General features: G+C 42.0%; 1 protein-coding gene across 1 annotated transcript in view; it reads right to left on the bottom strand.

The window, feature by feature from the left end:
• Window positions 1-24,386, bottom strand: part of LOC136833711 (synaptonemal complex protein 1-like) — a 378,221-nt gene that overhangs the window by 118,607 nt on the left and 235,228 nt on the right. Inside the window, exons 13-14 of the mRNA XM_067095919.1 lie at window positions 23,313-23,441; window positions 21,181-21,271 (exon numbers count right to left, since the gene is read on the bottom strand). Coding sequence (XP_066952020.1) covers window positions 21,181-21,271; window positions 23,313-23,441 — 220 coding nt within the window. The remainder of the gene's footprint in view (window positions 1-21,180; window positions 21,272-23,312; window positions 23,442-24,386) is intronic.

A 24,386-nucleotide genomic window follows, 5' to 3' on the forward strand; every position in this document is an offset into this window, starting at 1 on the left:
GTATCTAAGGGCTTGTGGGCAATATCCCTCAAGTACAATGAGGTGAAGGTAGTCTGGCATCACCATATTGCTGCCCTCATTACAGTACCTGTTGGACCAAGAAGTTCTTCCGAAAGTCGATAGAAGGTCCTACGTCCTTGATGTCATAAGCTCTTAAGCATGTGGGAGGGCCCACAGCTGCTTCAGGGGACTCAAAAGCCTTGGAGATAACTTCATGCAGCCAAATGGATAACCTTCATGCTCACAAAAAGGTGCTTACACTTTGGCTCAAGAGTTCTCATCCTTTCTAAGTAATATCTCAGGTACAAAACCAGGCATGAGTGCATCTCATTCAGGTCTTCACCAACAAAATCCTAGAGGTAGGGAATAGAGAAACTCTCAAACCTTGGGTATGGAACCGAGGGATTTTGCATTTTAGCTACAAAATCCTAGAGGTAGGGAATAGAGAAACTCTCAAACCTTGGGTATGGAACCAAGGGATTTTGCATTTTAGCTACGAACTCTTGAACAGAGGTGCAGGAGAGCGAGCCCCTCCTTTATGGGTGTTGGTCAAGATATGACAATACATGTAGTTTACTTAGCTGAGGCAAAGGCTAGCAAGCAGACTGTCTTTCAGGTAAGAACCATCTGAGGATCAGGGCAGGGGTTCATATGGGGAGACTCTCAGGCTTTACAGAACAAAGGCTAGGTCCCATTTGGGAGTCTAACTCCCAAGAAGGGGTGGATTGTTTGAAACGCCTCGTAAGCATGGAGATTTCTAAAGAGGCTGACAGGGCCACACCTCATACGTGAAAAACTTGTAAGAGCTGCCCAAGCCATAATGACGGACACTGAAAGGCCCATCTTGAAGAAGGATCACCGGAAAGTCCACAACCCATTGAAGAGAGGTATTGGTTGGAGAGTAACCTCTTCTACGACACAAATCACTGAAAATACCCATTTTCCTTGGTATAAATTCACAGAGGAGAGGTGCAGAGAACAAGACATTTCCTTCAAGGTTATGTGAGAAAAGTCCTCTCACAGGAGTTGGAATAACCTCCACCTGTAAAGTTGCATTGATTGCACTACTCAATGGAACCTCTAGATGTGTGGTTACAAGATAAGAGTGGGTCAAATGAAGGACTCTCAGGATGTCTACTATGTGAGACAGAAGGTCCCCATACCACTTAGCTTGTGGACAGTGAGGAGCCACAAAGTGTCATCAGAAGTCCGGGGATGATGAATACCTTGTTGACTACCCGGTGGAGATGGACCTGGGGAAAGACATACATGTCTATATTGTCCCATGGATCTTGCAATGCTTCTTGCAATGCTGCCCACTGGGGAGTAGAAGACTGGAAACTTTTGGTTTAGCCTGGTGATGAACAGACTGACCGTTCTTTTTGCCAGGGATGTACCTGGCCTTCAGCTTGACCATGCGCATCTATGCCCAATTGTGCATCTGGATGGTAAACAGTGAGGAAGAAACCACAATGGTGTGGTTACTCGGGACTACTGAGTGGCCTTGAAGATAACATTAAAATGTCTGCAGTACCAGCCACACTGCTGTCATTTCCAGTTCATTAATGTTCAATTTTTTGCAGGTCCAGGGTCCACAACTCAGAAGCAAACTCTCCTCTTGGATAGGCTCACCCAGACTTTGTGGAATGCATCTCAGAAGAGGAGCAATTCCTGAAAGGGCAAGCTTAGGGAGACTTTCCTGAAAAAAGTTTTTGTATGAGATCTAACAGCCCCCCCCCCCCCGTTTTATATTACCCTTTACATAAAGTTTTATATATGAAAATGTGCACAATTTTATGTAGAATACAACAAAAAATAACTCATGGTTGTAGCTTTTATCAATTTTGACATATTTTCATATAAATCACGATAAGTGCCAAAATTTCAACCTTCGTTTTATATTACCCTTTACATAAAGTTTTATATGAAAATGTCAACTTTGACTTGACCATATTTTCATATAAAAATGGTCAAAAAATGCAATTGTCAACCAAAAGGTAAAACTCTTACATTCTAGTAATATTCAATCATTTACCTTCATTTTGCAACAAACGAAAAGTCAATATTTCTAGCACAATATTTTGATTTACGAAATTCTTTGTATTTTTGAAAAAAACTTTTTCCTTATGTCCGAGCTAACTCTGCTGAAAATCTAAGAAATTCTTTAGTCATTTTATCATAATTTTTGCACTGTTTTCTATTAGTCGTTACACAAAGTTTCATATATGAAAATGTGCACAATTTCATGTAGAATACAACAAAAAATAACTCATGGTTGTAGCTTTTATAAATTTTGACATATTTTCATATAAATCACAACAAGTGCCAAAATTTAAACCTTCGGTCAACTTTGACTGCCATGCAAGCATTTGACCGAAATGGTAAAAATGCAATTGTAAGCTAAAGCTCTTACATTCTAGTAATATTCAATCATTTACCTTCATTTTGCAACAAACGAGAAGTCTCTAGCACAATATTTCGATTTATGGTGAATTTTTAAAACTCTTACATTTTAAAAAAACATTTTTTCCTTACCAAACGGGAAGTCTCTAACATAATATTAACTCTGCTGAAAATCTCAGAGTTTCTTTAGTCACTTTGTCGTAATTTTTGCAAACCGTTTTATATTAGCCCTTACATAAAGTTTTATATATGAAAATGTGCACAATTTATGTAAAATACAACAAAAAATAACTCATGGTTGTAGCTTGTATCAGTTTTGAAATATTTTCATATAAATCATGACAAGTGCCAAAATTTCAACCTTCGGTCAACTTTGACTCAACCAAAATGGTCGACAAATTCAATTGTAAGCTAAAACTCTTACATTCTAGTAATATTCAATCATTTGCCTTCATTTTGCAACAAACGGGAAGTCTCTAGCACAATATTTCGATTTATGGTGAATTTTTGAAAAAACTTTTTCCTTACGTCCTCGCTAACTGCTGAAAATCTTGTAAGAGCCCGATGCCGTCTCTTCCAAACACGTGTGTTCATTGTCCATCGGAGTGGACAAGACAACAAGAGCATCTCATTTTCCTTCTCTAAAGGAATGCGATTTCAACCATTCAATATTTCAGTCTGTTTCTCCCTAACCATTGTTGTCTTGATGTATGTACAATCACCACTACTTGCATTGCCATGCAAGCATTCTAATCATGTACTCATAATGTTCCAACGAATCTTCTGTATCAAACTGTGTGTATGTTTCTGTTTGTGAAGACGCCAAATGTCTCACCACTCCGATGGACGACGAACACACACGAACACACGTGTTTGGAAGAGACGGCGTCAGGCTCTTACAATCTCAGAAATTCTTTAGTCACTTTGTCGTAATTTTTGCACCATTTTATATTAGCTGTTACATAATGTTTTATGTATGAAAATGTGTGCAATTTATGTTAAATACAACAAAAAATAATTCATGGTTGTAGCTTTTATCAATTATGAAATATTTTCATATAAATCACAGTAAGTGCCAAAATTTCAACCTTTGGTCAACTCTGACTCGACCGAAATGGTCGAAAAATGCAATTGTAAGCTAAAACTCTTACATTTTAGTAATATTCAATCATTTACCTTCATTTTGCAACAAACGGGAAGTCTCTACCACAATATTTCGATTTATGGCGAATTTAAAAAAAAAACTTTTTCCTTATGTCCGCGCAAACTAACTATGCTGAAAATCTCAGAAATTCTTTAGTCACTTTGTCATACTTTTTGCACCGTTTTATATTAGCCTTTACATAAAGTTTTATATATGAAAATGTGTGCAATTTTATGTAGAATACAACAAAAAATAATTCATGGTTGTAGCTTTTATCAGCTTTGAAATATTTTCATATAAATCACAGTAAGTGCCAAAATTTAAACCTTCGGTCAACTTTGAATCGACCGAAATGGTCGAAAAATTCAATTGTAAGCTAAAACTCTTACATTCTAGTAATATTCAATCATTTACCTTCATTTTGCAACAAACGAGAAGTCTCTAGCACAATATTTTGATTTATGGTGAATTTTTTAAAAACACTTTTTCCTTACCTCCGCGCACCGCTATCTCTGCTGAAAATCTCAGAATTTCTTTAGTCACTTTATCATAATTTTTGCACCGTTATTCTAATAGCCGTTACATAAAGTTTTATATATGAAAATGTGCACAATTTATGTAAAATACAACAAAAAATAACTCATGGTTGTAGCTTGTATCAGTTTTGAAATATTTTCATATAAATCATGACAAGTGCCAAAATTTCAACCTTCGGTCAACTTTGACTCGACCAAAATGGTAGAAAAATGCAATTGTAAGCTAAAACTCTTACATTCTAGTAATATTCAATCATTTGCCTTCATTTTGCAACAAACGGGAAGTCTCTAGCACAATATTTTGATTTATGGTGAATGTTTGAGAAAATTTTTTTTTTTTACATCGGTGCATTACTAACTCATGCATCATTTTGTGATAATATTTTCCTGTTGCTTTGATCGTTTTACAATTTGTTATATACCAAAATCATTGCAATTTAGTGTACAATACAATGAAAAAAAAAAAAAAAATAGTTCATCAGCTTTAACCATTTTGCTCACAGCACGATTTGTATACAATTATATATGAAATTTTTTTTCCGCACTGTCATATATTCTGATATTTATATATGATAATATTTTGTTTTCATTTCTGATGGTTGCATACTAAACTTCAGGCAATGAGAAAAAAAGGAGCCAAAAATGAACTCTTAATCTTAAAAACTAAGCATGCTGTGATTTTTTGAAAAAAAATTTCTTTCCGCTTCGGGGCTCCCAAACCCCACTGGCATACGGCAGACACTTTTGTAAATAGAGGCTCGGCGTTTAAGGGTTAAGGTGCTTTACAGGATGCAGCAGTTTTATGCCTGGCTTGATTAGACATAAGTCCCTGTGAAATAGGACTGACTTGGTATTGTCATAAGATTGTTGTAAACAAATTTCTCCTGATAAGTTTATAGTATGATCTTGCAGGTTGGGAGATAAGACAACTTTACTGAGTGTCTTGGCTTTTCTTATTATAAGGAAATTACCTTTAGTTTAGGGTAAACATGATGCCATGTAAGGAAATAGGTGACTGTATTCTTAGGTTAGCTAGCTACTGGTTAGGCAGGTTAATTTAGTGAAGTATTGTCCACAGAAATTCAGAGTTAACTTGTGTTGATTGTAAACTTTGTAAATACAACTAGCACTAAATAAATCTTTTGGTTAAGAAGTGAGTTTAATTTACTCCCAAGATTGTTAAAATGAAGCACTGCTCTTGCTCCATACCACTCAATTAACTTATCACTTTTCCTATGAGATAAAACCACAACACGATTCCTCAGACTCTGGCAGAGGATGAGCCAGTCATCCAGGTAATGAATGACTAAGTCAAGATCCGGGTGAGGACCCTGATATACACCGGGGATGTTGCTGGCCCGAAGCACAGAGCCTTGAACTAGGTGGGGAAGCCATAGATTCATGCTCCCAATCTTGCTCCTGCTCATGTACCACTCATAGGAGGAAGTGTAATGGATGGGTAGCACCTTGAGGATGGTGCATCCCAGTCCAGCATTCCCTGGTAGAGAGACAACAGTTTCATACAAAAGGAGGATCTATCTCTAGACCTCTGGCCAGCCTCAATCTACAATTAGACTGTGACTATTGAAAGCAGGGATATCTCATTGTCAAGTACTCGGGAAAAACTCGCAAGTCACTCTGTCCATGGTCCAGAGGCCATAACAGTGGGAGGGATAGTGGCGATCCTGTCTACTTCTGTACTTATGAAAGATGTGGGGAAGCCACTTTCTCTCAAGGAGTGTCCTTGCCTGGAACAGTGGGTGGAACAGGAGCACCTCTACAGCACTGAGCATTGAGTCCCTGTGAGAAAACAGGAAAGTCCTAGGAGGAGAGGAATGGGCACGGCTCTATCTGAGTGGCAAGAACATGGATTGTCTCCACCTGTACTGCTGGTCATTGGAGGGGGACTAACTGGTTCTGCTCCTTCTGTTGAGAGATGAGTGACAGTAAGGTAAATATCTTCTCTCTCTCCAGTAAGTTTTTGTCTTCTTCCTCTTCTGGGATCTTGTGGTAGGGGAAGCTGACGAGTTTGACAATGGTCACAAGGGGGAGCACAATGTAGAGTGAGTGACAATGTTTCTTTACTACATACATGAGCTGGGAGTTTGTGATGGGGCTGGCAAGGGGGCCCTAACATCAGCAAAGTTCCTGCTTATCCATCATAGGAACAATGGGCCTACAAAGGACAGCACACAACAAAGGAAACAGCATAATTCCCATAGACACACAGGGTATACTCCCTAAAACACAAATCAGCACTGAAAAGCAAAATAAAGGCATCCAAAACACACAAAGCACAATGGATAGACACAAAGCACAATGGGTACTCACTGAGCACGAGTAACAAGAGACAACAAGAGAGACACAAGTCAACTCTAGCTCATCCAGAAGGGCAATAAGTAGCATTGGTTGGTGAGACTGGAAATTCCCTCTCCCCTATCTCCACCTGAGTATCCTTCTTGTTAGTCGGTACACTTTTAGCACATGTGCTAAAGGATAATCCATAGATTAAAGGTGTAGTGTTTGTATTCCCGCAGGAACTTATGTAGTTTCAATAGGACAAGTGACAATGAAGCTCTTGAATGACACATTTTGCTTGCTAGTTTCATGACTACCAGTAACATTCCAAGAAAGGTGAGATGCTAAAATTCTGTTCTTAAAACAGAATCTTCAATATAAAGACTGCCCTTTGAACCAGGTGGTTAACAGTGGTTGGCAGCGGTGTTTGAGTTAGTTAGTTAATTAGTTAGTTAGGGATACTCTTCTGAAGAGACATACCTTGTTAAATTTTAGTATTGGTATCTCAGAATAGGATTTTGTTGTGGTCAGCGATTCACAGTGGGGAGCTGTAGTCAACTGAGATGTTGCGAGTCAGTCTTTTTCTCGAGGTGACTCTGTGTGTGTGTTAATAGGTGTCTCAAGCCACAAGTTGGGATTAATAGGGCGTTAATTCATACAGTATTGGGGAGTGTTGAGGGATATATTAATGTGTATAATGTGAAGTAATTTCGGTATATTGACTGCTTGTGTGTTAAAACACGTGAAAATATGCGTGAGAATGTATTATTCTTGTTATCCCTCTCCCTCTCTTTCTTTGGCGAGAGAATTCACGCGCTGCTAAGCAGGGATGTATGTACTGTAGGTGCTACCATCTTCTTTTTATTGTTATTTTAATGTTAAATTGGACGTTTCACTACACCTGCAACTGATTTATTTTTTGGAGAGGTGGCTGTGGTAACGGCATCGCCTGAGTGACGTATCAGTGACGTCACTAGTTTGGGTGGAGTGTCTTGCCTCTCAGCCATGTCTGTATGCAATGCACTTGCATTGTAGGCGGCCTGCAATGACGTCATTCCTTCTGTGACGTGTCAGCTCCGTCATTAGTCAGGGCGGGGTTTCGTGCTTCGTGCATTTGAAATTTGATTTTTTTATATATATAGCAAGCAGCTGTTTGCACTGGCGTTTAAGGTTTAATAAGGGGAATATTTTACTGTTATATTGTTTCTGGGAACTTTGATAATTGGGTAGTATTTCATTTGACATTTGTGAATTACTGTAACGTGTGCAAACATTTTTTACGCAAGTGTTTATACATTTCTTGGTATTTTTTTTTTTAACTTTTTTGTTTCTCTTATTCTTATAGTTACACACGTACACGTGTTGTTTTGGGGTGCATATGTGAGTGTATGTAAAGTGGTTAGGGTTGCTCGAGTTGATTCAGCAATCTCTGCCTAGCGACTACAAAGGTGGTGCGCTCAGCGTACTTTCTGTTCTGTTGCATCAGGGACCTTGGATGAGGTTAAGGGGAGTGAGGTGTTGCACTGAGGGGGAGGGACGAATTCTTTTCTCTCTCTCTCTTGCGCTCGAGTCTCTTTTTTTTCAGGAGTAAGAGCAGACTCCCATTTTTCCTGTTTGTGGTTTGGTCTTGAAGAAGCGGGGTCACTTTGATCTACTAAGGGCAAATCAGCTGTGTGCTCAGTCAGCAATTTTCTATTTTTTTCCATGGGACTTTGGATTTAACTGCGAGGGTTAGTTAATTGTGAATTTAATTTTTTGGGGTTTATTTAATGATGGGTTTAATTAATTGTGAATCTGCTTATGAGTTTACTTAATTGTGAATTTAATTTTGGGCCTACTTAATTTTGAATTTCATTAAGGGTTTAATTAATTTTTGAATTTAACTTTGGATTTAACTGTGGGTTTGGTTAATTTGAGATTTGATTGTTGGTTTAATTAACTGTGGATTTAATGGTGGATTTGATTAGTACCTTCTTTTGAGTTTTGGGAATTAATTGTTAGAATAAAGGGATTTAACGTTCTAGTTTTCGTGTTGTATGGGAATTATTTTAAGGGGAAATTGTTTTGTTTTCTTGGGTTTTCTCTGTAAAGGGTGCACTTTCACGGGAATTTTTTGCATTTGTGATTAGCCAAGAATAAGTTAACGGATTTATTTACGAAGAAGAAAGTAGCAAAAATGGGGAGAGGAAATAGTGATCAGAGATTCCTTAGATCAGCCTATGGCTGTGTAGGATGTGGAGATCCAGTCTGCGGTCCGAAGAATTTTGTTGGAAGTTGGAATAGCCAAAGATTGATGGGTGGCTTGAGTTCTAGGATCCCACAGAGTCATTGCTTTAATTGTAATATGCAGGGACACATTAAGAGATTTTGCTGGGTGAAGTATTGTGGCTGTTGTAAGAGTTATGGTCATCCTTGGCGGTCTTGCCCGTCTCGGGGACAGTATAATAATAGGCCTGCATTTCAGAATTTTGGTAGCTCAGATACGGGAGTTCCTCACACGAATTTTTTTATGGGATCTTGTGATCGGCAGACATTGTCTACAGACCGATCAGTTGTAAAGGAAAACTATATGGGTGTCTCTTGGGATATAAGACTTCTGGGAGAACCCTTAAGGTCGAAGCCAGTTGTAACTGGGTCCGTACATGGTATAAATGTAAGGGTCTTCATAGATACAGGCGCATCTATTAATCTCATGAATTTCGAGTTGTTCAGGTCGATGTTTCCCGATTGCTCTTTGAGACCAACTAAGGAAGTTGTTTGCGATGTTCAAGCAAATAGGTTACAGATTTTGGGATATGTAGATGCAGATTTATCTCTCTGGGGTAGATCTTTGACAGAACCATTTCTAGTTATACGGGGGAGTGCTTTGGGGAATGTGTTATTACTGGGTTATCCCGCGTGTCGGAGACGAAAGATATCGATTCATACAGAGGTTTCTGGTATAACTGTGGGAGTGCCTGGGGTATTTGTGCCATATGAGGGAACGGATATGAGTGTAGTGGATGACGATGGATCGGGTGTACATGCGGATCTCGGGCTGAATCCTGAACATGTGTTGGGGGATGAGAGGTGCTATAAGGGGGTTTTGATGGATGATGTGGTGCTTGGTCCGGGTATGGTGGCGATGGTGAAAGTGCAAGTGAAAGGAGTGCATAAATCCAGACAAATGTGTGTGGATGAATGTAGCAAGAAGCTGAAGGGGGTTTTGTGTACGGGTTCTATAAATAAAGTAATGAGTTCGGGGGACACTTGGGTGGAATTGCTAAACTGCAATGATTCAGTTCGCAATTACCAGAAGGGTACTTTTGCAATCGATTTTGTTGACTGGGTCAATGAAGATATTTCAGTGAATGTTGTCGGGGATTTTTGTTCTTTTTCAGAGGCAGATTTACAAGCTAGAAGGCAAGTTTTTAGGGATCAGTTAGCCAATACTGATTATAAAGAATATGCTGGGGGTGTAGAAGATGTTCTGACTGAGTTTGCAGACAAAGTTACATCAAAGGGGATAAGTTAGGATTAACAACTGTGTTCGAACACAGGGTTTACTTGGAAGAAAACACTAAGCCTATTTTTGTTCCTTCACACAGGATTCCTTCTAAGATTAAGGAACAGGTAGAGCAAGAGGTTAATAAGTGGGAGGAAGAGGGCATTGTTAGGCCCAGTTTGTCGCCCTTTAATTTTCGGTTGTTAGCAGTGCCTAGTTCAGTCAGGGTTTGTGTAGATTTTAGGAAGCTGAATGAGAAAACCATTCCTGATCACTACCCTGTGGCATGTCTGCCAGATTTATTTGTGGAGATAGGGGGGAAGAGGATTTACTCCTCAACTGATCTAATGCAAGGGTATCTGCAGGTATCGCTTAGTGAGGAGAGTCGAAAGTACACGGCCTTCTCTTTGCCAAAGGGGCATTATAAGCTCACACGAATGCTGTTTGGTTTAACAGTCTCCGATGACATTTACTAAGCTAATGAATACAGTTTTGCAAGGCTTGTTAGGGAAAAAAAGTCTCTATCTACATGGACAATATCCTAGTTGCCACTGATTCAGTAGAAGAACATTTAGAAGTTCTTAGGGAAGTTTTTAGAAGACTTAGATTTGTGGGTTTGAAGATAAAGTTACCCAAGTGTAATTTTCTCAAGAGGCAGATAGTATATTTGGGTCATGTCATTTGTAAAGAGGGTGTTAGAGCAAAAGATGCTAAAGCTAAGGCAATTGTAGAGTTTGCCACTCCCAAGACTAAGAAGCAGGTTCGGTCCTTTTTAGGGATGGCCGGATTTTTCTGCAGATTTGTGAAAGGTTTTTGGGTTCTGGCATCTCCCTTGACAGGTGTTCTGAGGGATGCTGTGCAGTTTGTATGGGGAGATGGACAGCAAGTAGCTTTTCAAAAGATTAAGGATGCCTTGATGAATCCCCCAGTGTTGAAGTTTCCTGATTTGGAACATCCTTTCATACTGGTAACAGATGCTAGTTCTGATGGTATAGGGGCATGCCTAATACAGAAATTCGATGGAAGACTCCATCTGATTGCATTTTACAGTATGAAGTTTAAGACACAAGGTAGTAATGAACGGTTATGGTCAATAGTAGACAAAGAGGCTCTTGCCGTAGTGTCTAGTTCAGTGCACTTCAAAATGTTGTTGATGGGCAATCAAGTAGAGGTTCTGATGGATCATAACCCACTGCTGGATCTTTCCCCAAAAAGAGCCCGGTGGTACTTGACAATCAGGGATTTTGATGCTAAAATTAAGTATACAGAGGGTAGGCAGAATGTAGTAGCAGACGCTCTTAGTAGGAGTTTTTCTGACCAGCAAGGTACTCATGTATGTTACGTATTGGGAGATAGCATAGACTGAGATATTAGTTTAGTAGAAGAGAAGCAAGATGAAGATGAAATTCTGAGATGCAAAGGCATTTCTTAGAGGGGAATTAGTTAAGAAGGGTTAAAGCTGCCTTTTGCAGGGCTTGAATTTGAGGGTAATTTGTTGGTTAGGAAGATTAGATACAGACTGAGAAATAGTGAAGATAAGGGTGATACAACACAAATAGTCATTCCTATGAGTTTAGTAGGTCTGGCAGTCCACACTTGGGGATTGAGAAAACGTATCAAAATGTACTGGGGCAATTCTTTTGGAAGAATATGCTTAGTTCGGTAGAAGACTCTGTAAGAAGTCGTCCAGTTTGTAATGCATATAAGCCATGGGTCGTTCCTTGTAAACTGGGTTCATTCCCGATTCCTACAAGATCCACAGAAAGAGTCCATATGGGCATCTTGAGTAATTTCTGTGAATCCAGTTATTGCCATAGGCACCTGTTGGTGGTTGTTGATGAGTCAACTAGGTTCGTAGAGATTTTCCGTTAAAGCATAAAACAGGGGAAGAAGTGGCAATCGCATTCTGTAATGGGTATATCTGCTGGTAAGGGGTCCCGGAGGTTCTCATTAGAGATAATAGTAGAGAGTTCGTAAATAGGACTTTGCAATGTCTTGCGGATGTAATGGGTATTAAGAAAGTCACTATCATCCCATACAGACCAGAAGCGAATGGCCTGTGTGAATGAGCAAACAGGAAGGTCAGTGAAGCTCTTTGGATGACTGGGAGGTAATGATCCAAATTGGATCGGTATCTTCCACAGGTCCAACATAGTATCAACACTATGTGAAGCGATATCACTGGAATGTCTCCCAATGAAGAGCTGTTTGGTTACCCGGCGCGGGGTGCATTCGATTTGTTGCCCATTCCAACAGGTGACGATATGATCAAGTCGCTTGTAGGTGTAAAGTCTCCGCTGAGTGGATTTCCTGTGGTGACGACCCGTTTTCTTTGCCTCTCCTGGATTCGCCGCTCCTAGGTTGTTGGGTCACGTAGATCCAGTCAGACCCAATCATTTGAATTATTTTATGTAAGTATTTACCTGTCTCCAACTTGTATATTATGTATTCCTCTTTCTCAGGTATCAGACTGTATTCAACTCAGTTACTGTCCATTTGTGTAACTCAAAGTGTATTTGTTCATTGTATTTATTTTTAATTGTTATTGACCTCAGGTCACCCTTGTTCTCATTGTATTCCTCAGCGTGACGTCAGTCCACGACTATATAAACCGCCTGGGTCACCAATAAATCAGCAGTAACCTTATCCTGCTTGTTTCTGTAGCACCTCATAAAGTGGTGACCCTGGAGTGGTTCCTGGAGCTATTAGCAGACTCACATGGCGACTCAGTCTTGGCTCCAGGAACTACCCACGCCCCTAGCGGACTCATTACGGCGCTGTAACCAGCGTTTGGGCGTGCTGACTCTCGGTGGCAAATCACCAGCATCATTAGCAGACTCACACGGCACGCTTCCAAGCGCGTACTGGCGCGAGTATCCCACTCCAATTAAGAGGGCTAGAGTGAGCCTGGACGCGGACATCCCCTTTCTCATTCAGTTAACCGCTAACCTTGTGGATTCAGATGTTTACCTCCCGCACATATCACCCGCGCTCCTCCACACCGCTGCCCGCGCCCCGCACACTGCCCTGCCCGGCAGGACAAGCAAAAGCCGCCCTCGCCATAAAGTTGCCGCCTTTCACTCAGGGGAACCCGCCAGCGTGGCTGTACAGGGTCGAGGGTCAGTTCAGGCTGGTGGAACTCAAGGACGAGGTACTGCAAGCTGACACACTTAACGCCCTGCCGGAGGAGATCTACAAGAAACTCATCCTGTGGGTGTCCGCCACACGCCCCCTCACCTACCACCTCCTAAAGAAGTCCCTCATCGAGACTTGCTCCCTGCCGGTCGCCGAGAGGGCCGCCCGCTGCCCTTGACCTTGTCATCAACCCGCAGCAGCAACAGAGCGTCATGGAGTCGTGGGGCATGATCCAGGACCTCCTCACCCTCCCCGACACTGACGGCAGCGGAAAGCAATCCAAGATAAGCCTGTCACGGGAGCTTCTCCTCCGCCAGCTCTTCCCGGAGGTCCACACTCAAATCCTCAAGCCCTACACCATGCCCCTCGAGGTCCTGATCCGCACGGCGCAGCAGCTAACTGACTCCGCAAAGGCAGTGAAGCGGGCATCAGCGCCCGCACACCCCATCAGCGCCATTCAACAGGAGGAGGTTGCAGAGGAGGAGATAAGCGCCATCACCAGGAGGCGGCCACCGTATCGCCACAAGTGGAACCCACCGGGCCCTTGCTACTACCACAAGCGGTACGGCAAGGACGCCCGGAACTGCCAACCCCCGTGTTCATTCGCCCGTCCAAAAAACGGGGGATGACAACAGAAGAACCCAGGAACCCAGAGCCATTAGGCTTCTATGTCCGCAACACCATCTCCGGCAGGATGATGTTGGTCAACACAGGGGCCGTTAGATCAATCTTTCCGCTGTCCAGGGAGGACCGCATGCGCGCACCAGACCCCGGCTGCCTTCCTGATGGCCGCCAACGGGTCCCCCATCCTCTCCTACAGCACCAGGCTCCTGTCGATCTCCATCCTTGGCCAGAGGTATTCCTGGGACTTCGTTGCTGCGGACGTAAGGACCCGGCTCCTGGGTGCGGATTTCCTTGCCCACTTCGGGCTGGCAGTCGACATCGGTCGCAAGCGTCTCCTCAACACCGACTCCTGCCAGTCCCTCCCGCTGGCAACAGGACCCAGCGCGCCTACCATCTGCTCCGTCGCCCCCCACCAGTACTCCCAGCTGCTGAAGGAGTTCCCCGACGTATTCAGGCCCGAGCTCCGCCAGGTACCCGGGGCCCAGCTAAACATGGCATCTACCACCACATAAAGACGAAGGGCCCCCTACACACACAAGGTTCCGGAGGCTTCCCCCTCGGCGCCTTCAGGAGGCCAAGAACGCCTTCGCTGAAATGGAACGGATGGGAATATGCAAGAAGGCCCCCAGCCCATGGGCCTCTCCTCTCCACTTGGTGCAGAAACCAGATGGCTCCTGGAGGCCTTGCAGTGACTACAGGCGGCTCAACCTCGCAATGGAACCTGAACATTACCCCCTGCCGAACATGCAGGATCTCACGGCCTCCTTCCACGGGGCCAAAATATTTTCTAAGTTGGATCTTTTGAAATCTTACTTTCAGGTACCAGTTGCTCCATAGGATATCCTGAAAACCGCCATCATCACGCCTTTCGGGTCCTAGGTCTTCGCCTTCTCCACCTTCAGCCTGAGGAACGTGGGGGCAACCTTCCAGTGGCTCATGGACAGCATCCTGGGGAACCTGAAGTTCTGCGTCTGCTACGTGGATGATATCCTTATATTTTCCAGGTCCCACAAAGAGCACCAGCAGCACATCTGGGCAGTCCTGCAGCGCCTGCAGGAGAATGGCCTTGTCGTCAGGTTCAACAAGTGTGCCTTTGGCGTCGAGAAAGCTGACTTCCTAGGCCACGAGATATCCCCAGATGGTGTCCGCCCGCTCACATCAAAGGTCGCAGCCGTCACCAGGTTACCTGTCCCCACCTCCGTCAGGGCCGTCCAGGAGTTCCTTGGGATGGTGAATTACTACAGGAGGTTCATCCCCGGGATTGCACACACCATGGCCCCCTTGACGGAGACCCTGAGAGGCCAACCAAAATCCTTAGCGTGGGGACCCAGCCAGCAGCAGGCCTTCTCCCTGACGAAGGCCGCCCTCGCCGAGGCAACCGCCTTGGCCCACCAGGACCCCACCGCTCCCCTCCAGCTGACGACGGACGCCAGTAGCGTCGCATGTGGAGCCGTCCTGGAGCAGATCGTTGACGGCGTCCCCCAGCCCATCGCCTTCTTCAGCAAGAAGTTCAACCCCACAGAGGCCCGCTACAGCACCTTCGACAGGGAACTTTGCGCAGGATACCGGGCAGTCCAGCACTTCAAGTTCCTCCTGGAGGGTACGCCCTTCACAATCTACACGGACCACCAGCCGCTGGTCCACGACTTCACCAAGCAAGGGGACGCATGGTCTTCCAGGCAGCAGCGACACCTCGCGGCCATTGCAGAGTTCACCTGCTCAGTCAAATACCTCCCCAGCAGGAAGAACCCTGTGACAGACGCCCTCTCCAGAATTGAGCTAAACGCGGTGCAGCTCGGGATCAACTACGAGGACCTCGCCTGGGAGCAGGCTGCCAACCCGGAGACTCCAGCCTACCACACCGCCATCATGTCCCTGAAGTGGAAGGACATGTCCCTCGCCCCTGGGGGTCCAAATCTCCTCTGCGACATCAGTACCGGCCCGCCTCCCGCCGCTGCCAGGTATTTGACGTCATCCATGGGCTATCCCATCCCCCCGGCAGGACGACGGCCAAGCTGCTGACAGAGAAGTTCGTCTGGCACGGAATGCAGAAGGATGCGAGGACCTGAGCAAGACAGTGCCTTCAGTGCCAAACCAGCAAAGTTGGCCGTCACACTGAGTCCGGAGTAGGTGAGTTTCCACAACCGGGGTGGCGGTTCGGCCATATTCACATCGACGTTGTCGGGCCTCTTCCCCCGTCAGGCAGGGTCAGATATCTCCTGATGGTTGTTGACCGCTCAACAAGGTGGCCTGAAGCCACGCCCATGCAAGAAGCCACCGCCAGTGCGTGCGCTGAGGCCCTACTCTCCAGCTGGATTAGCTGTTTCGGCGTCCCTGACCACATAACAACTGACCACATAACAACCGAGTTGTGGTCTGCCCTGGCACACCTGCTGGGGACAGCTCATCACACCACCACCGCCTACAACCCCGCAGCCAACGGCTTGGTCAAGTGTTTCCACAGGTCCCTGAAGGCATCCCTCATGGCCCGCTGCACCGCTGAGGATTGGAAATACCAGCTGCCGTGGGTCCTCCTCGGGCTGAGAACTGCCCCCAGGGCCAAAGGCGACCCGTCCACAGCTGAGAAAATCTATGGCGAGCCCCTCGTAGTCCCCGGCGAACTAGTCACAGAGGACCGCCACAATCCATCTGTCCAGAGGCTTCGTGACATAGTCGGCAAATTCGCCCCCTGTAAGCGGACATATACCGGCAAGTCAGTCGCCTTCATGCTGCCCGGCTTGTCCACCACCCACGTCTTCGTCAGGGATGACGCCATCCGCCCTCCACTGACCAGGCCCTACAGGGGGCCCTTCCGCATGCTGCAAAGGAATAACAAGGTGTTCCTGCTTGCCCTTCACGGAAAGAACGACTGGGTGTCGGGAGACCGCATCAAGCCCGCCCTCCTGGAGGAGGACACAGACGTCACCACACCGCACCCTCCGCCTGAACAGTCGTCGCCGCAGCCGGCTCCCCGCAGAAAGCGGACACGCAGCCGCCCCCGGAATTATCCGCCCACACCCGCAGCCAGCCACTCCCACGCACAGAACATTCCCCCGCTGTCTTCACGTAGCTGCAGCACCCTTCAGAGCCCCAGCAGATACGCCGATTAATCAGATGTTACCCACGTCTTGGGGGGGGGGAGTATTTATAAAGTCTCTGCTGAGCAGGTTTTCTGTGGTGATGACCCGTTTTCTTTGCCTCTCCTGGATTCGCCGCTCCTAGGTTGTCGGGTCACGTAGATCCAGTCAGACCCAATCATTTGAATTATTTAATGTAAATATTTACCTGTCTCCAACTTGTATATTATGTATTCCTCTTTTTCAGGTATCAGACTGTATTCAACTCAGTTACTGTCCATTTGTGTAACTCAAAGTGTATTTGTTCATTGTATTTATTGTTAATTGTTATTGACCTCAGGTCAACCTTGTTCTCACTGTATTCCTTAGCGTGACGTCAGTCCGCCACTATATAAACCGCCTGGGTCACCAATAAATCAGCAGTAACCTTATCCTGCTCGTTTCTTTAGCACCTCTTAAATAGGTACCGCGAAAGAGAGATGTGCGCCTTGCTAAGAATCTTGAAATGAAAACGCGAGACATGGTAGATAGGAGCAACGCAAAGCCAGATAGAGTTAAAGTGGCTGTTGGAGATAGGGTTTATGTGAAGATAAATGTCAGGAATCAGTTGAACTATAAGCTGGGTCCTAAATTTGAAGGTCCTTTTTGCATTGTAGAAGCAAAGAAGGGAAATAGATTTCTTGTTCTGGATGAAAACATGGGTGTGTCGCAGTTGACACATATATCTAAGATTAAAAAGACGGGTTAATGAGAACTGTATGGGTTAATTCCTGGGTTGTGATTTAGTTATGATCATTTTGTTTACTTTTTTTTTTTTTTTTTTATGGGTTTTAAAAGGGCGTGACTTGTAGTTTTCTTTAACTAGGGAGAACATTAGTCCTTGAGTTATACAAATCTTTAATAGTCTGAGTTCAGTTTTTGCTCTTATGTGTGGCATTACTTAGTTAAAATTATGTGCTGAATACCGTAGAGTTTCATAGATATATGAATTTCTCTTTTGTTTTTTGGATCGCACCTGCAGTTAGGGACTTCATTGTCTGCATTTGGTAATAGTAATTTGTTGTTTTGAGTTAATGGTTAGCATTCACATGACTTTGTGAGTCGGGACATGGGCTAATTTCATAGTGAGGTTAGGCCCGTGTGTTACTATGTAAGAATATTACGATATATAGTTGCCGTCTGACGCAATATTTTTTTTAATATGGAGTTACAGAATAAGGGTTTGTTGCATAGGATTTTGTTTTGGGGGGGTAACTGATATATCGGACGGAATTTGTCTGATCTCTTATAGGTTTGGATAAATCAGTGGGGCTTAGATAGAATTAGAAAGACTTTAATATGACTTCTAAGTTTGGGTATTTGGATTTTTCAGTTCTCTTCTTGATTAAGAGGGCTGTGCCATTGGCCAATTGTAGTTATGATCATAGGAGCAATTGCCAGTACGTCAAATGCTATTTTGCTGAAGTACTGAGCAGGTTTTGACGGTATTTGCTAACCAGGTTAAAACTTTGACGACAATACAAGATATGTTACCTCTCAGATGTTTAGGATTGCCCTTAATGAATTGAGTATATTGGTAGGTTTCTCAGGTAGTTGTTTTTTACTGGGTAGAATTTTTAGGAATAATATCTTAGTGTACCTGATAGTGGGTTGATTGTGGAAGTTCCAGTTCTAATAGTTCAGTAATAATATGGCATAGAGAATAGACTACTGTAGTTACTTTTTGGGTTGACTGTCGATATAACTGACTTACGTGAGACACCACTTCCTCGCAGCAGAGCTGTTCGGAATGTCTTCTATGAGCCTCAACTTATACAAGTTAGATATGGGAGCCGGCTACGATACGCCTACAGGTTGCTATGCCTGCGCTTTTATGAGGAGATCCAGGGTTTTGGAGAGATGTCGGGCAGGACATCTACAAATCGTCGTTGCTGGGAGACATCTGTTTAGTGGAAAGGATTCGCGAGCACCGCATTCAACATGGGCTTGTGCAGTCGCAAGCCATTCAGCATAGTTGGATCACCAGGAAGTTAGGATGCAAAGGAAACCATGGGCTTGCGCAGTCACAGGCCGTTCAGTGTAGTTGGATCATCAAGAATGCAAGAATTCAAGTGTTGCGTTTCATAAAAGAACTGATTTTGGAATAACACCTGTGTTACGAGACATAATTTTCGGATCTAGTGCATAAGTTTTGAAATGATTTTGGAGTTGGCCCCTGCTGAACTTTTGACGGGACAGTTATCGCAACTGGACAAGGACGTCCAGTTGTAAGTGGACCAATCTCCTGTAACAATCACGAAGGCGACCTATGGAAAAGTCAGATGATGATCTGGCAGGGTGCTTCCGCTGGTAGACGATGATGCCGGTGGCGAAGAATGTCTGACGAATATGTTTTAAGCGCATAGATACAATGTGATCATTCATTGAACCGATGCACCGGAAATGTATGTATGATTTCCCATGAAATATAACGAGAGGAACAATGAGTCCCTTGAGGAAAAACTGCTGTGAACTATAATTGCGAAGATGTGTTGTTAACTTGGTGTGTAGTGAGCAAAGAGCACACCAGTATGAAGACTCGTTATTTAAGGACATAAGGAGCGAGTACCATAACTCATGAACACATTTTTTTCCAGACTTTACATAGTGCTGCAGTGAACGTGATTGATGGCTACATAATGAACTTTCCCATTTTTCTGTTTTGATTATGCATATTAATTTCAGGTTTTAATATATGATATGTTTCTTCTACAGGAATTTCAAACATTGTCCTGGAGGGCAATGGATACGGAAGTGGTGTATTTGACTCTTACATTACGATATAACATTTATTGTGGTCTGTATGACTTTATTACTTTGTTTGTTGACCAGGGTATTAATCACTATAATTGTTTGGCATAAAACAATGACTATTTTGGCTTGCGAATCAGTATGTTCTCTAGTTGGGTCTTCTATCAATAGAGGGTGTGGATTGCTCCATTTCATAACCGTAGTCTTTGCTGAGCTACTTTTGTTAAATTTGGTTAATAAAGCCTAGTTTTCAAAATCAGTGTCTCATTCCAGTAGGCCTTTGCATAATGATAGGTTTAGAGAGAAGCTTATGACAAACAGAGAAGGGATCTGCTGACCCAAGGTAAGCCCCTGACTACCAGTAACATTCCAAGAAAGGCGAGATGCTAAAATTCTGTTCTTGAAACAGAAACTTTAATATAAAGACTGCCCTTCGAACCAGGCAGTTAACACGTAGTCATTCCTGGTTTTTACTCAAGAAGTTTGTATGAAACCTGATCCTAAGCTTTGACATCATTTAATCTCAGATTTATGTCCTATTGCCTTAACTCCAGCTAATGCTGAAGCACTCAATACCATACTCAAACTTCACTTTCTTAAACATCCACACAACCAACAAGATGTAGTGGTTCATACTCTCTCTGAATCATTTGTCATCACTCTTGAAAAAATTCAAGACATCTGATAATCTGGCAAATGCCTCTTTTGCCAGTCTTTCTGCTTAAACCTTCATTCTTATCTTCGCCAAACTCCTACTTTTCGCTTTTTATCCAGTGTCAACAAGTGTTGCTGTCCACTCAATATTGCATCCACTTTTCAACTCTAGTGGTGTTCCTAAGCATTTTGTAGTTTCATCTATTCCTCTTTTATACTGTTAAACCTTCTCTAGTATACCTCTTCTATTCAAGCTTTTGATAATTCAACCTTCTATATTTCTTCATGCACCATCCAGCCTCATCTGCTGATCACACTCAATTCTGAGTTGCCTTATCCTAATTTATTAACTTTTGTTAAATTATTTAAAAGGTGATTCCATGACTGTCACACTCATTGCCTCCCAGGCAGTTTCTTTTTCCTGTCTTTTCCCATCTAATTCTTTATATATTTTCACCAAAAGTTAACTGAACCTTTCACTCTAAATTAATATTTTGTGCATCCAAATTACTTGTGGATTGTCTTGGAGAATCTCACTATTTAATTGGCTTAATCTGCCTTTAAAAACTAGATGTTTAGTCTATTTGCTGCAAATTCTATTCTACATGAAAACTATTAAAGTTTGACTAATCTGTCCATGTCTGAAGCACTTTTCTCAGGTTCAGAGGGTCACTGCTTTTGTTTCCCTCCTCCACAGTTAGTTATTTTGATCAATGATCTCACTTTCATTTAATCTCCCCCTACAGGTGGCTAATAAGATTTTTATAGGTACCATTTTTGCTGCAGTCTTGTTGAACTTTTGAGAACTCTTAAACTTCTCAAGTAGGCATATCACACCAATTACACCCTCTAACTGACAAGCTTTGGAATTCTCTTCTTGCTTCTGCTCTCCTAACCTGTAACCTTACTTCCTTTATGCTCAGTGCACCCTAATTCGATTTCAGTTTTTCTTGTTTCCCTCAGGCATGTGCTACAAAAGAGCACTGGGTTCTGTGAAACTAACATCAAATATAATTACTCAGTATTTTAACTTACATCATCCTTTTGATCCTTTGAAAGAGATTTCAAACATTTCAGCTCTTCAACCACATTTTCATACTTAGTTTGTAAAGCTGCCAAACTTTTCCTGCAAAAAGCAACAAATGAATATTATGACAGCATTCATATCCAATTAAAAATTCTTGGTTAATGACAGATAATGACATAAAGCTAATCATTTAGTTACATTGGTTATAAAATATAAAAAATTTTTATTTTACCTCTGATACAATGGTGCCAACAGGTTTCTAGCATGAACATGCTTTAAGGCTAATTTGTTACAGAAGATAGTTTAACTCACCTACTGTGGTACAAATCAGGAAATTTTTCTGAATGTAAAAGATGGAAATATCAGACAATAAAAGGGTACAGTACATCTAGAACAAAGACTTTATAAAGAACCAAGAATAGTAATTCTAATGAAATTTCCACAAGTAAACAGTGCTCCATAGGATTTAGTAGCATCATTAAAAAATGCTTTAGCTCTCCAAAGTCAGCCTATTTCCAAAAAATCATAAAAAAACTGATTTAGAAGGGTATGAGTTTATAAGTAAACGACCTTTATATCTCAGGAAAGAGATGTATGGGTTAACAGGTAGACGTAAAGTCCCTTGATTCTGCCCCTAGAGTTCTGTTTTGTTATTAGTAATTCTTTTATCTGCAATACGTTTTACCTGTTGAGACAATGGACAACATATAAAATAACAGAAGAATGACTTAAGCAATGGATATGTATATTTAAGATCCTGATTTGTACAAGGGAGTACTCTACTACATATATCATCTCAATCAAAGAAATAATCAAGTAGGTCTACTAAGCATTTCAAGCCCCTTGTCACATAGGTTTTCTTGAACATCTTTTTACGTATCAGCCCAAAAAGGGCAAGGGCAGAAACTGTCTCCTCTTTTCCCACCTGGCTCTTTATTGCTCAAAACCATGCTGTGATGGTGAGGACCCACTGGACAATAGTTAAGGAAACTTCAGTCAGTGCCATAGCAGGAACTCAATAGAAGGGGCTCTTTGCCAAAGCCACTAAAACCCAAGGAGAAGAGGAGGTGTGTCACGGAAGTGGTGCCATCCTGCTGGCTTTATCTGTTGCTAGGGAGCATGCCGTGGAAATCATGGTCCGCGAGCCAGATGTGATGCAGGTGTCACACAGGTGGTGACAAACTGTCGGCGAAGCGTGGGAAACTCTTCACGTGGCATAGATTGAGTGTTAAAACTGTTCATAGTTTTATTTACAGTATGCTACAGTTTGGTTTTTACTTAGTATGCAGTGCTATTCAGTGTATTTGTTTCAAAATATATGGTCCTGTGTAGTGACAAAACAAGAAAAAGGTTATGAAAATTGCCATAAAGTGTTTCTGTACCACTTCCACAAATTTTGAATATCCACAAGGGTCTTGGATGAATTATTACAGATTATATAGGGAAAGAATACTGTACTTGATTTTCAAGTCTTAAGCAGCCTGACCATTTTTTAATTCACAATTTATTTTAATCTCTTTCTAAATTCTGACTTACAAGAAACTGTGTTTGATATTACAGTACTGTTCCTGACTATTTGAAAGCCTCAACTTCATTAATCCTTCTCTATCTAGTATTATTCCATTCTTTTAAACATATGTATGTTCTTGCTAATTTTGTTTTAGATTTAGCTCAACTTCTGTCTATCTAGATATACAGTATATGAAAAAGAAATAAGGTGCATGCTGTCAAGCAAGCTTGTAAATACTGTGGTGTCTTGCACATTCCAAGTTCTTCTAGTTCTATTACTGCTAATTTTATCCTTCTCTTTCATTTCAAACAACAATTTTTTTCATCATAAAATCCATCAGAAGGTCAAGCAGCAGAGGTGACATAATATTCCCTTGGAAAACTCCATGATATGCTACAAATTCACTTAATAAAAACCCATCAACATTTACTATATATCTGCTTTGTTAATGGATACTATCAAGCAGCTTTGAAATTTGCAGGGATACCACAATGATGCAAGACCTTCCATAATATTCATAGCTCACCTTGCATTAAAATCAATAATAAAGTAAGAGATGGTAACTAATGTCATTATGTGACTTACTGGAGTTAAAAACTAAAGACCATAAGAAAAATATTCTGATCTTACTTTTCTCTTTCTATCTGTTTTTCAAGTTCTTCCACGCTGTTCTTTAATGATGATTCTTTATCAGCAGACTTTTCTAATATTTCCTCCTTCTCTTTTTCACAGATTTCCAACTGGTGTTTCATATTCTCCCTGAAATAAATTCCAGAATGAAAAAATAGCATTAAAAGTTTAACTATGAAGCAAATTTTCTACGTAATGTCTAGGGAATATTACAGCTTTGATTTCAAACATATGTTGAGTAAAACACTAAACCAAATTCTTCAAACAGATCAATTAAAACAGTCACCATGGATTAATTAATCACCATTATATAGTACTTCCTCATAGGTGAGTACTAATTACAGAGTAACTTGAATGATACACTGTATACTGTAATGAAGAACTTAGCAGCATTTCTTCTGCTCCAAATCTCTGCCTCCTATATTTCATCCATTCACTTTGGTTTCCTCTTACTTCACAGTCCACCTTATATTTTATTTTGCTACATTTAATAACAAATACATCTGGCAAGTTCTATGATGAATCAGAAACGTGACTTGGCAATCTAGTTGAACTAATTCATAATAATGTACCTTACATCATTTTCAGTTTTATGTTAACTGCATTGTACGACTAGTGTGCAAACCTTGAAATCTGTAACTGCACATACATCAAATGTTTAAAAATAACAGATACTGCTCAGTTTCCCATGGCACTATTTACTAGGGCTCTAGTTCCTTGGCCAGACTTCACTATAATAAACCCAAAGTATCCAGGTTTAAAATCAAGGAGACTTACAAAACTGTAATAGATTCCCACAAAACAGAACTTAAAGCAAGGAGGAAGTAGTTAGTTACAATATAATTTGGATTAGCATTACATTAATTTTGGCTAAACTTCTCATGTCATAACTCACTTTTAAATCAATTCATTAATGCTTAAAATCCTTGACACTAACAACTTAATGTCAGGTGAAAAAATGACTGGTGAAGCTGGAGAAAATTCATAGGTTAACTTTGTTTTAAGTGAATACTAAAGGAAAATCACACCATTTTTCAACGAATTCTTCATACTTTTGGATATGCTTGTCACTAC

This window comes from Macrobrachium rosenbergii, chromosome 4, assembly GCF_040412425.1.
Source record: "Macrobrachium rosenbergii isolate ZJJX-2024 chromosome 4, ASM4041242v1, whole genome shotgun sequence".
Taxonomy (NCBI): Eukaryota; Metazoa; Arthropoda; class Malacostraca; order Decapoda; family Palaemonidae; genus Macrobrachium; species Macrobrachium rosenbergii.